At 43.2% G+C, this 13,414-nt stretch overlaps 1 protein-coding gene across 1 annotated transcript in view; it reads right to left on the bottom strand.

Annotated features, from left to right (window-relative positions):
- Positions 1–13,010, bottom strand: part of LOC310854691 (neuronal acetylcholine receptor subunit alpha-3-like) — a gene marked incomplete at both ends in the record, with an annotated part of 21,126 nt that extends 8,116 nt beyond the window's left edge. The window contains 6 exons of the mRNA XM_083759366.1: positions 1,290–1,446; positions 2,537–3,755; positions 4,325–4,434; positions 6,648–6,692; positions 11,851–11,993; positions 12,950–13,010. Coding sequence (XP_083615492.1) covers positions 1,290–1,446; positions 2,537–3,755; positions 4,325–4,434; positions 6,648–6,692; positions 11,851–11,993; positions 12,950–13,010 — 1,735 coding nt within the window. The remainder of the gene's footprint in view (positions 1–1,289; positions 1,447–2,536; positions 3,756–4,324; positions 4,435–6,647; positions 6,693–11,850; positions 11,994–12,949) is intronic.
- Between the last annotated feature and the right edge of the window lie 404 nt (positions 13,011–13,414).

Raw genomic sequence — 13,414 nt, 5'->3', positions numbered from 1 at the left:
TGTACATATATTTACAAATATATTCAATAACATGTAACCAATGCTGTTGTGTTTACATCACAAAATGTTGCTTTAATTAATACAATAATTACTGGCTTTACAGCACACTGACTGGATACTGTATACAGTAGTACAAAACTACAAACTGGCTCCATTGCATCAGTGTATAATTCTTCTTTATTTGCATATAGGCCTGCACCTGGATTGGAATTACAGTTCACATTTTCTTACTCCAATCAGACTTTCCTCAAGGCAAACATAATTAATCCTGTAGTTTACAGAAGATACTTGAGCAGTTTAACCACATGAACCCTAGTCTCTCAAGCCAGACTGTGACTAGAGGACGCTGTTTTTCCTTTGTTTTGCCAATTGGTACTCAGATTGCATGAACCCAAGTGTTCCTTTTATGGGGGCCGGGCCGGTTCCGGCGAGCCGCCCCACGTCCAAAACGGTTGAGAAATGACTTGAGTTACCGTGTGGGGGTCCCCAGGGGGTCTCTCTACTGTACTGTACTGAATGAAGTGGTTGCACCACTTAAAAAAGATCTTTGTGGGGGTCCCTGGCACAAAATCTGATTCGGGTCCACGGCCAAATATGCATCGATTAGATTAGATTAGGTTAGATTCAATTTATTGTCACTGCACATAGTATACAAATACTATGACAATGAAATGAATAGTGGCGTCCAACCAGAGTGCAATACAGTAATGCAGTAATGAGAATAAATACACTTGTTGTTGAATGTACAGTATGTACAGTATGTCGATTCGGGGGTCTTTGACATGAAATTGGGTCCACGGCCAAATATGCATCGATTCGGGGGTTCTTGACATGGAAACGTTTGAAAATATACAGTCCATCAAAATGTATATTTTGTCGCTGTCGGGTGGAAACCATGTATGTCCATAACAGTTAGGCTACTTTTCAGAAAATGGGAAAAAAGGGAGTTCCAATGCATAGGTTGGCCATTTGAGGCCCATAGTTATTATTTAGCTCTTGTTAATAGGCCTACTTTTCATTGGTTAAACATTTATAAAATCCACAGATGTAGCCACTTTAACTTTCGCGTAAAGAAATAACAGCTAATTAAATCTGTTCTACCAGCTCTAAGTGCATTACATTGCGACCCATTGTGAGCTTGTAGATCTGCTATTTTTTGCTACTTTTGAGTGACACTTTAGTAACACAAAGTAGGGCATTAATGTACAAAAAAGAAAACATACAAAGTTGAAATATGGAGATACATGGTTTCTGCCCAATGGCAAGGATTTTGATGTGTTATCATGTACTTCGAGAGTCTGGAGTCTCATAGTAACTTAGTATGTCGTCAAAGAGTAACAGAGGCTGCAGGAAGAGTCCAGCTGTTCCGAGGATACACACCAGGACGAAAACCCACAGGAAGATCCTATCGATCACCATAGCAACGTACTTCCAGTCGTCTTGAACCTGGGAAGTGAAAATACATTGTCATTTGCCTTGTAACATTGACATTGTCTGATGTAGGTTCCTGCTGAGGTTTGGTATAGGCTGCAAAACGCAGACAGTACCACACTGCCGTCTTTCTGCACTCTATTGTTTATTGTTTATTCATATAGTACGGAACCCCCATTAACTGACGCCTAAACAACAGCTAGTCCTCCTGGGATCCAAGACAATAATATAAATAGTAAATACACAAAACTAGAAAACATTACACAAGCAATATAAAAAATAATGATACAGGAATAAAACAGATACTGTATCACCAACCATCATAACAAACATTGTAAGCTAAGACGTTATTGTATGTTGAGTTTAACTCTATATAATACATAATATATTTTAATTTGTCCATTTCATCTGGTATCATACCCATACCCAGAGCCTGGAAAACGGCTCATGTGGTTCCCCTGCACAAAGGACAAGATCAAAATGACCCAAATAATTATCGTCCAATCTCCAAGTTTTCATGTCTCGCAATTTTTTTTGAATCCCTTGTAAATAATCAACTTAAAGTGTTTTGAGTCCTTACCAATCTGGTTTCCGGGCCAAGCATAGTACCATAACTGCTACGACATTAGTTTTAAATGATATTGCCTCAGCCTTGGATAACAAGCTATTTTGTGCTGCACTATTTGTTGACTTATCGAAAGCTTTTGATACCTTGAACCACACATTGCTTTTAGAATCCTGGTGCCTGTACATTGGTTTTGATCCTGTTGCCTGTACATCGATGCGATCCGATCAAAATGTGAATTAAAGAATATAAAGACTAGAAAACGCAGGCTACGCTGTTGGCGGGCTGCCAGACAAAGGTTAATCTATGCTTCTGGGGGGCTCCGTGTTAAGTAGGCTAGCACTAATATTATTTTGTTGCATTCGAGGAACTACTTCAGTATTTTTATTTATTTATTTTCACCAAGGTCACAGTAATTTTTCATTGCTTATCCTTTAATAGCTAGAGTAAACATATTTAAGATTCCTTCCCTGTTCAACCTCCCTCAAATGGCCATGGCCACCATGTTAGAATACGGTAAATGGCTATAGATAGACTCACCTCCTTGGCTTCATTCTGTAGCCTCATGTTCTCAGCGATGTATCTGACACTCTCAATGGCGTCCCTGATCTCTGGGGAGAGATGCGATAGGGACAGGAGTCCTACATCCAGAGACTCAGAGCTGGAGCATGGGCTTCCTTCAGCTCCTCCGTGTCCCGCGACCCCGGCAGCCCCACCTCGGCTAAGGACCCCAAGGCTGCCCAGCCCACAGCTCCCTCCCCCAGAGTCTGACGGTAGCTTCGTAGACTTCTGGTGCCAGCAGCAGGTGCAGTGGCTTTCCCTGCACAGGGTCCCAGGGGCCCGAGTATTTTGGGGATCCCCCCCGCTCAGATTGTTCAGGTTCGTGAGCTCTGTGCTGAGCTCGAGCCGCTGACGATGGGCCAGGCTGGACACTGCACTGGCGGCGAGGGCCTGAGGCTTCTGCGGTAAAGTACCAGAGGAGGAGTGGACGGCACAGGGTCTGGGTGGCAGCAGCTGATCAGACCCAGACGCTGCATTCTCCTTCTCCGGTTCCCTCTCTGGCCTGGTCATGAACATCACCTTGGGCAGCAGCCCCAGAAAGACGCTGCGCACCCAGCACGGCATGGTGTGGGTCTTTGGCGTGCGATAGTGCACGTTCAGCACAAAGATCGTGATGACGATGGAGAGGGTGACAAAGATCATGGTGAAGAGGAGGTACTCTCCGATCAGCGGGATGACCAGCGAGGTGGACGGGATGGTCTCCGTGATGACGAGCAGGAACACGGTCAGGGAGAGCAAGACGGAGATGCACAGGGTGATCTTCTCGCCGCAGTCGGAGGGCAAGTAGAACACCAGCACGGTGAGGAAGGAGATGAGGAGGCAGGGGATGATCATGTTGATGGTGTAGAAGAGGGGCAGGCGGCGGATGTACAGGGAGTAGGTGATGTCCGTGTAGATCTCCTCGCAGCAGTTGTACTTGATGTCGTGCTTGTATCCCGGGGCGTTGATGATCACCCACTCGCCGCTCTCCCAGAAGTCCCGGAGATTGATGCTCGAGCCGATCAGCACGAGGTCGATCTTGGCCTTGTCATAGGTCCAGGAGCCGAACTTCATGGTGCAGTTTTGGTAGTCGAAGGGGAAGTAGGTGACGTCGATCTTGCAGGAGCTTTTGAATATGGCGGGAGGGATCCAGGTGACGTCGCCGTTGTAACGAAGTAGAGCCTTCGTTTTGTCGTCCACCTGGAAGTCTCCGACTGCACTGTGGAATGAGAAAGAGAAGCAGATAGAGACACGGCCGGAGGAAAATAGATAGAGTGGCAGACACAGTAGAAGTTGGTCAATGAAGTTTACATTGGAAGGCTTTAGACAATATTTTTTTTTTTTTTTTTAAGATATTTTTTTGCGGCTTACGCCTTTATTGATTTTTTTAAGGGATAGAAAGTAGGCTGACAGGAAACGGGAGAGAGATGGGGGGATGACATGCGGTAAAGGCCGTGTCGGGTCCGGGAGTCGAACCCGCGGCACACCGCGACTGGATCACCAGTCCGGTGCCCAGACCGTTACGCTACGGCCTGGGCCGGCTTTAGACAATATTGACTAGTGTGTCACAGGGCCATTAACCAGACATATTATGGCCTGCAGCATCATTTCATTGCAGTCTGCTCTTTTACACTCCATTAAAGAACAGCACAACACAATCTAAAATGAGCCCATGTATACAATGTGGTATGATATACTCTGTGCACACTGTGTGCATAATATGATTTATGAAACCGTAGCAATCAATAAAGTAATCGTGACAGGCAATGATTTCCCTCTAGAACTCACTTGTTGTAAAGAACAATATCTGGCTTCCAAATCCTGCTCGACGGCACACGGATAAATTCTACACCACCAAAATGCTTGGGATCCCATCTGAGTTTGTAGTCATTCCAAATCTGTAAGAGAGAAAGAAAGTTTTACCGTCAGGCGTCAACATTGAGACCAATGAGAGTAGCATTCCGTTTTAGCAGTATATTAGTTATGTTGCATTCTGGTCATCAATAAAGCCATTATCACAAGTAAGACGCGCAAACGCGGGAAGCGAACGCAGCTCGTAAATTGCAATAACAACAATTAGAATAAATTACGTACTTTTTAATATTAGAGTGAGATGCCTTGACTGGCTCACACTGATCTAAACAATTCTGAGAGTGTGTTAATGATACATATTTTATTGGCAAATTATTTATCTTAACCTGTCATGACTCATGCAACTGTTTTATCTATACATCAAAAGCTCACATTATACATTTATGAATGAACACGTCTAAAAGTCCTAGAGGCCATGCTGCTCCTTAGCTCTATTATGACCTACACTAAGTGGTTTGAACCCACACTGACCGACAGGGGGGGGGCGGCGGTGTCTCAGCGGTAGAGTGGCCGGTAGAGTGGCCGGATAGGAACCGCGATGTTCCCATGCAGTTCGATCCCGCGGCCCGCCCTCCCCAGAGTTAGTGTCAAATTAGTGTCCTTGAGCAAGACTCTGAACCCCAAATTGCTCACGATATGCAGGTTGGTGCCTTGCATAGTTTCCTCTGCCATCAGTGTATGAAAGTGTGTGTGTGTGAATGGGTGAATGTAATGCACTATCTATGTAAAGTGCTTTGTATAAAAGCGCTATATAAATGCACCATTTACCATTGCCATCTGTAGATCTCCATGCTCGGCCATTAAATGTTTTCCGATATTAAAACTGGGAAAGCATCTGTGTCATTTTAGATTTTAGCTATATACTGTAGGCTATAGCATTTTTTCCCCCAGGCAGAAAACTCTTAGGATTTAGAACAGTAGTTCTCAAAAATAGCAGATATACAAGCTCAGTGTGCAGCAAGCTTGTGTACGTCTTCTATTTCAGATTCAAAAATAAATAAAACTTTTAACACACAAAACAGTTTCAGCTGGGGGTCGGCAGCCAAATATCATTTTGGTGGGGGGTCCTTGGCAGGAAAAAAGTGTGAGAACTACTGATTTTATAAGAAGGCATTTGCAGAATCGGCCTCATGCAGGTCTTATTATGGTTTTATAAACAGCTGGTGAGCACCATAGACATAATGCTAACCCAGCGCAGATATGAGAATTTGCTCAGTGGTTGTTGTACCAGAGGGAGGACCTGTACTGCATCATTTCCCTCATTGTGCCATCATGCACCAGGCATCATGTATGTACAGTATGTGGGATCAGCCGGCACGTAACAAAACCACCAAGCTGTGTAATATGGAGAGATGGTTCTAAAATAAGAAACGGACATCATTCAAGGCCAACCTGGACCTCTGGGGGGCGACATTTAACACTTTGGATCACAGATCTGATGTTCTCATGGATGTTTAACCCAATGAAGCTTGAGGCCGATTCTACAAAAGGCCTTCTAAATCACACTTTCAGCAGACGTACAAGCTCACAGCGTGGCACGAGTGACATGCTATGAGCTTGCAGATCTGGCATTTTTGAATAGCCATGGCAAAAAACAGAAATGACACAGACGATTTCCCCCGGTTTTAATGGGTTAAACGGATATTTAGTTTTGTTATTTCCACGTGTTCATTCAGAAGATTTATTTGGCAAGATGAGCTCTGTGTAATAAAACGTTTGCTGTACGTTTCCTGTGTAAGTTTACAGTTAAGGCATTAGCAGACACTTACAAAGTGCAAGGTTGTAAATGTAGTCAAGTAATTAGAAGGAAAAGAGATGTACAGTAGGCTATGTGCTACAGAGTAGGCTAACTAGCAAGTACTGTTCATACTAGTACTGCTCAAGTACTCTTCATTGAAGTAGCCTACATGCACATCCTCTATTGTACTCATATACAGTCATACGCACTTAGATAAAGTATACATATATATTTATCTTCTTAATAAGAAGTTAACAATTCAATATACATTATACAGTGTAGTAGTGTGTGCATCTTCATAAAAAACTCTTTGCTGACTGGGGCAAGTGTGATCAATCCTTTTGAAAGCTCCTTCTTCAGAAATTGAAGTGAATCAGTAATTCAATCTAGACCTTTTGTTGGCCTACCTACAGTACTCTCATATATGACAGAGGTGCCAGTAGTTGGTGACCTTGCTCAAGGTCCATTCAAACAGACAGGCTACGGCGATGGAGAACTCACATGTCTCAGCCACAGATTTGTCTCCATGATCTGGTTGACTTCATCCTGCAAAAACAAAGAATTGATCCAATAAAGTAAAATGGGATTTTAAAGAAATAGAGCATGAGCTTAAGTATAATAAATTAATACATTTTGAGAGCAGGGGAGAGCTGTCACAGGTGATCATCTCAGCCATACTATTAATTACGTGAGTTGTAGTTGTATTGAAACGGTACTGTTCCTGGAGAATAGCATTCAGTGAACACCTGAGCCCTCCTGGCCATATAAGAGCTGGAACCAAGTGGGCCATGGGAACTCACACACTGGATTACAGCCGTCAGTCAGTCAGTCTCAACTTTGACACAAGCCCGTAATAGAGCGTCGCAGTCCCACCCCCTTTCATGACGACGCCAGGCCCAGGAAATGATTCACAATGCATTTTTCCCGGTTACGCCGCGGACAAAGCCAACTCGAGTCGTGACAACTCATGACAACAAACACGATATTTTGGACCAAAAAAAGAATTACAAAGAAGAAAAACAACAAAAAAAGTGTTGTAACCTGCCGGTTTTTTCCTCTTTCTAATTATTTGTTCTGCCCAACATTTTTTGTTTGTTGTCATGATTTGTCACAACAAGAGTTGGCTTTGTCCGCGGTATAAATGTCTTTAAATAAATACTTTTTGAAATGTCTATGAGGAAAATGAACAGAGAATCATTTCCTGGGCCCTGGTAGGGGGCGGGACTGCGACGCTCTATTGAGCTGGGTGCGAGGGGAAGGGTTGTGAGGAGGATATAGGCCTGCTCTGGGCTACTTGGACCGTGATTGAACCAATCTCATGACCCAGAGCCATTCATGTGGACCTGGGCGTATGTGGGGGGTATATAGGTATGAAAGTCTATGCAATATGATCCACACAAAATACGTAAACATTGTTCTGTGCTTCTCCGTATGGGTGATTTTTGTACATGTATATGAAAAGATGTTTTCACCATAAATCATGGCGTGGCGGAGGAATCTGTGTGGAATTACAGACTGTGCATGTATCCTCTTCCATTTTTACCCCTAATTGGTTAGGAAAAACTCCCAGAATTTAGCCATTTATACCCTATACAGTACATATCCAAGACTAATGTAACTTCACAGATTGTGAAATCGAAGGTATACAGTACAGTAGTTGACGAGGGATCTCTATAGTCTCTAAATCTATAGTTTTTGGCGGTCTGGTAGTAGAATATCAAACACAATCACACTTGTGTGAAGTGAGCGGTGCAACTGTGCGTGTGGGGGTCCCCGCAACATCCAGACCCCCAGCAACACGCCCAGGGGGGCGAGCCGGAATCTTTTACATAGATACATGTATACATACATACACACACACACACACACACACACACACACACACACACACACACACACACACACACACACACACACACACACACACACACACACACACACACACACACACACACACACACACACACACATTGCTATGGTTAGGCACCGCTCAAAAATGACAAATATGGAGAGGGAGAAATTGGCTTGTGTCGTAAATATATACATGTGCACTGTAGTGGTGTATTGGTTCAGGGCAACGCATTGCAGAAGACATAACAATGTTGTGGCATTTGGCCAAAAAGAACAACAGTGCTCACAAGGCAAGTGTCGCAATCACTGGAGGAGGACAGCTAGAGGACTGCAGTGGTCTCTCCATTGGGACAGTGCCTGGCTGGCATCCCGGGCCAAACATCTGTCAGTGGCATCTTCACCAACGTCCAAGGAAGCAGTGATGCCCAGACAGGGTTCTTCCCCCTTTTAAAAGCTTTTCTTTTCTTTTCTTTTCTTTTCTTTTCTTTTCTTTTCTTTTCTTTTCTTTTCTTTTCTTTTCTTTTCTTTTCTTTTCTTTTCTTTTCTTTTCTTTTCTTTTCTTTTCTTTTCTTTTCTTTTCTTTTCTTTTCTTTTCTTTTCTTTTCTTTTCTAGAAATGTATCGCTGCACTCATTCTTAATGTTTTGTGCCAGCGGTGGTGAAACAGTGCACTGAACTGAAGAGGAAATAAGATTTCACGTAATTATAATGGACAATAAAGCAGTAAATTCGTATCTGCTCTTCCTTTAGCAGAATACAGTTACACCACTTTAATGTTGTTCTGACATTTTATTCGACTATTACACTGAGCGGAAGAGCAGCAAAAAAACAACATCATATTTAATAGTTGTTCCTGAATAATCTCTCCTTATGACTCCTCGCTAAATATTATGTTCTGAAAATCTGAATACACAACCTGTAGAGTACAGTATGTGAAGACAAGAGGTACCTTCTCACCTACAGAGCCTTTAATTAGTATAATCAGTAACACCTGTGAAGGAAGTAGGTAAGCGGCCCTGAAGTAGGAAGAGTTATTCTGTGTGCATATACACCATTCCTATCACTTCCTTTGCTGTATTTTACACACTGCAGCCCTGGGACACACTCATGTACACAACTACACATTTTACCAAAAGGGTCAGAAGAATGCAGGGGGCAGTCAGGAATGGTGGCCCTTGAACAGGCCCTTGAACAACATTTTGCCCCTTTTGAGGGCACTTTTGAAAAGCATGGATGGACATATATGACTGCTGCGCTGCATTGAACATGTGACCTCGTGTTTAAGGAATGTAATGTCTAAACATGCCACTTACAAACACGTTGGGGAGCCAGCAGCACACTGCAATATCCCCTATAGACCGATTCCGTAGCGGTTTCATGGTCGCAGCCTACGTATTTCCTGTAGGCCGACTCGACGTAGCTGCGGGGGTAAAACCCTCACCAGGCGCATCTCTTCCACTACAGTGAACGGCAGAGTGACTGATGTTAGTTTGCCTCAAACTTTACTCTTTTACCTGCTTTTTTACTAACACTAACATTACAAAGATGCCCAGAACATCGAGATGAACCTGTGTAGTTTATGGCTGCTCCAACAGTAGTGGCAACATAAAAAATAAATAAAAACGGAATGTCTAATATCCACCGCGGTGGCGGGGACCAGAGCCATTGAGTAATGGTTGAGACGAAGCAGTGAAAGATACATAACGCCAGTCTTACCCAATACCAAATATTTCTGTTTTATTAACACAAGGCTGCTGTACTTTATACCTCATACTTTAAATGCTTAGTATGAGGTATAAAATACAGCAGCCTTGTGTTCATAAAACAGAAAGATTGGGTATTGAGTAAGACTGAAATTATGTATCTTTCAGGACCTTTCACTGCTTTGTCTCAACCATTACTCAATGGCTCTGGTCTCAGCCACCACGGTGGATATTTTGACATTCCGTATTTATTTATTTTGTATGTTGCCACTACTGTTGGAGCAGCCATAAACTACACAGGTTCATCTCGATGTTCTGGGCATCTTTGTAATGTTAGTGTTAGTAAAAAAGCAGGTAAAAGAGTAAAGTTTGAGGCAAACTAACATCAGTCACTATGCCGTTCACTGTAGTGGAAGAGGCGCGCCTGGTGAGGGTTTTACCCCCGCAGCTACGTCGAGTCCGCCTACAGGAAATACGTAGGCTGCGACCATGAGACCCGCTACGGAATCGGTCTATAGGCCTGGCTCACAGCCATTCCCCGCCCCCTTTCCACGCCCCCTTTCCAGACCTAGTGGTGTTGATGTGACGTCACGCCATAGACATTACATGTTAAAAGACCTACATTCAGAAGCCATAAACAACGCTTTTTCTGAAGGTAAACTTTATTCTATTTGTTTTAGCGGTCTTAACATCTTGTTTTCTTCATAATAATAGAAACAGCCTTAAATGGTGCAGAGAAAGCAGGTATAGGGATGTAGCTCTGGTCCATTCATGGACCATTCTTTTTTAAATAGTTAGTTAAATAGTTTCTCAAACTGAAAAAGATTGGGAACCGCTGCTCTATATAACATGTTTTTCCAAACAGGAGTGGGCAACAGTACGGAATAGTAGTAGTACGGAACATTACAGAGTATGGAGCTGAAATTTCCCATCTTTTTTTATGACCAATTGCATGTCACACTGCCCTTTATGTCCTCCGGTTTCCATAGATTATGGCTCAGGTTTAGAAAACTGGGAGCCACTCTGCATTGGCACTATATTGGATCTTAAATAGTACTCTACCAACAATTCCTCGTAAAAACACACAGTGACAGGCCATCACTCATCAGTTTCCCTCTGGCTGACATTTTGGAAGTGGGCCTTTGTTCCAGGGCTGGGAGAATCCAAGGCATCTCAATTGGCCCTGACAACCACTCATCCATCTACTACTGTACCCTCATTTTCGGCTTGAGAATTAACACAGTGCTGGTTCTCAAAGTGGGGTCCAGGAAACCCCCAGGGGTCCTTGGTGGGATTCAAGGGGGTCCCCAGCAAAATGAGGAACATTTTAAAGATTTAATTCGTAGTTGATGTTCCCACCCAAGTCTACTTTCAGACGAGTGGCATTCTTTTCACTATTTCATCTCATTGATGATCATAAAAGCATTCCTCAGCCTTTTCTCTTTATCAAGGTTCCTATTGTTCTTCTTCTCTTAGCCGTATAGAAATTGGGGGAAATCTCAAGCAAACACAAACTGTGTTAGTTGTGTCACTAAACTAAATATCATAAGGGGAAGGTTAAGGTTTTGAGCAACTTTGTGCTCAATTTGCTGTACATCCATGTGTATTCCTTGCGGACATTAATCACAATGAATCAATGGCATGTTCACACGCAGCAATGCACAGGGCCTCCCCATTCAATGCTTTATTCATGCAATGCCTTGTCTTACCAGCTGAGGACATGAGCTCATTGAGCTGGGTGAAATATCTTCCACTGTGGTGGAGTTAGAACTGTACAGGACATTGTTGCTGTCGGGCAGAAAGCTCTTATCGCCATACTTTAGCTTTCTATGTTTCTTAAATTAACGCCATATACTGTCTTGTCTGCATGCTACAGTGTCATACAAAAGTAGCAAAAATTGCAGATCTACAAGCTCAAGGCGTTTTGAACATGTATATCTGCTATTTGGGAGTAACAGTTTTGGACATATAGCCAGGTTTCCACCCAACAGCAACAATGATGCGTGATGCATATACAGTTCACTGGAGCAGTGGAACAGTGGAAGTGATGCATGTCACAGAAGACACCAATCACAGCAGAGAGTGAGAGAGAGAGAGAGAGTGAGGGGACATACGGCCACATACAGTATATACATGAGTCACTATACTTACCACTTTGACCAGTTGTGACATGGACACCTCAAACTGTACGATCACCGGATCTGATACGTTCTCCACGGGCCGTATGTACTGGTTGTAGCTGGAGAATATCACAGAGAACAGCTTGTGTTCTGCCTCCGAGCCGCCGGTACCACCTGAACCAGAGCAGTGGGCCAAAATCAGGGTCAAGGACAAGGATGTACTCTGCCACTGCAATGTTTGCCCCAATACTGACTGACTGACTGACTGACTGACTGACTGACTGGCTGACTGACTGACTGACTGATTGTTTAGTAATGATAATGGATGCAAAACAAATGTATACTGATAAACTGGAAGTGTATATAAGGACACTTCGACACTAACTCTGGGGGAGCCCCGGATTGAACTGGGAAGCTCACGTTTGCCATCCATCTGGCTGTTCCACCGGCCACTCTATACCCTGAGCCAATGCCGCCCCATTGATTCATGTATTTGATTGATTGATTGGTTGACTGAGTGATTCTCCACTGATAGATAGATATATTATTTATCCAGAGAGGGAAATTGCAGTTGTTTCAGCAGAAACAATGATACAATGACTCACTCACAATGACTCATATAGTATTGTCTTAGGCAGAGGCTATATAATGCATTAAGTGTCTATTTCAATAACACATTGGTTTTCTCCTCAAATTGGTTATGGTTTGGATTTCCTTTGAAGGTCAGATTCACTCATGACTATAAGGAAGCAATCACAGGAGCATATTACATGAATAGGAGATGTGAATGGGATATTAATGGATTTAAATCAAAGGCCACATAGTGACGTGCAGGGCGTTCATAGATAACGCACACAAGACATGGAGCTGCGAAATGTCATCGATTAAACCGTGATATAGCTGATAAGATGGGATACTATGGAAACATACTCATTTTAATAGTCCACTCACTGTCTCATAAAGGTAACAAACAATCTCTTCAGCTGTTAGAATTATAGATGTATTGTATTATTAATTAAACGTGCATAGGATACCATATTGAGCATGCAGCGATAGCAGCAGAGCAGACACATGTAACGCAACAAGTATCAAGATCTCCGGATAAACTACAAAGGCTCCACTATACTCACCCGACAGAAGAAAGAGAAGAAAGGAACTGGTGATGAAAACGAAGACAAATGGATCTTTCATCATGGCTAAAGAATCCAAATGACAAAATTCAAAATTAATCCCGCTGGGCTACAGTTACAGTAGCGTCGCGTAAAGCAGCACAAACAGACGAGAAGAAAGTGATGGGGACAGTTCACATCTGCTGGGGGAGGACTAGAGAGAGAGAGAGAGAGAGAGAGAGAGAGAGAGAGAGAGAGAGAGAGAGAGACGCACATTGTGTGCGGGGGAGTCAGTGGAGCTAGAGAGGGAGGGAGGGCGCTAACTGCATGTGCAAAAAACATGACCATCAGTCCATCACATGTGTGTGGGACAGTGTTTGAACATTTCAAATAAGTTAATGGTTGGATAATAATAGCCGATTTCGAGGCTAGACTGCAAAATTATTACTCTGACATTGTACAAATGGAACCTGCGGGTCCATTTGG

Source organism: Protomyctophum parallelum (genome assembly GCF_964188405.1).
Source record: "Protomyctophum parallelum genome assembly, chromosome: 2".
Taxonomy (NCBI): Eukaryota; Metazoa; Chordata; class Actinopteri; order Myctophiformes; family Myctophidae; genus Protomyctophum; species Protomyctophum parallelum.
The sequence above is the reverse complement of the archived record's forward strand: the minus strand, read 5'-3'. Positions and strand labels throughout refer to the sequence as shown.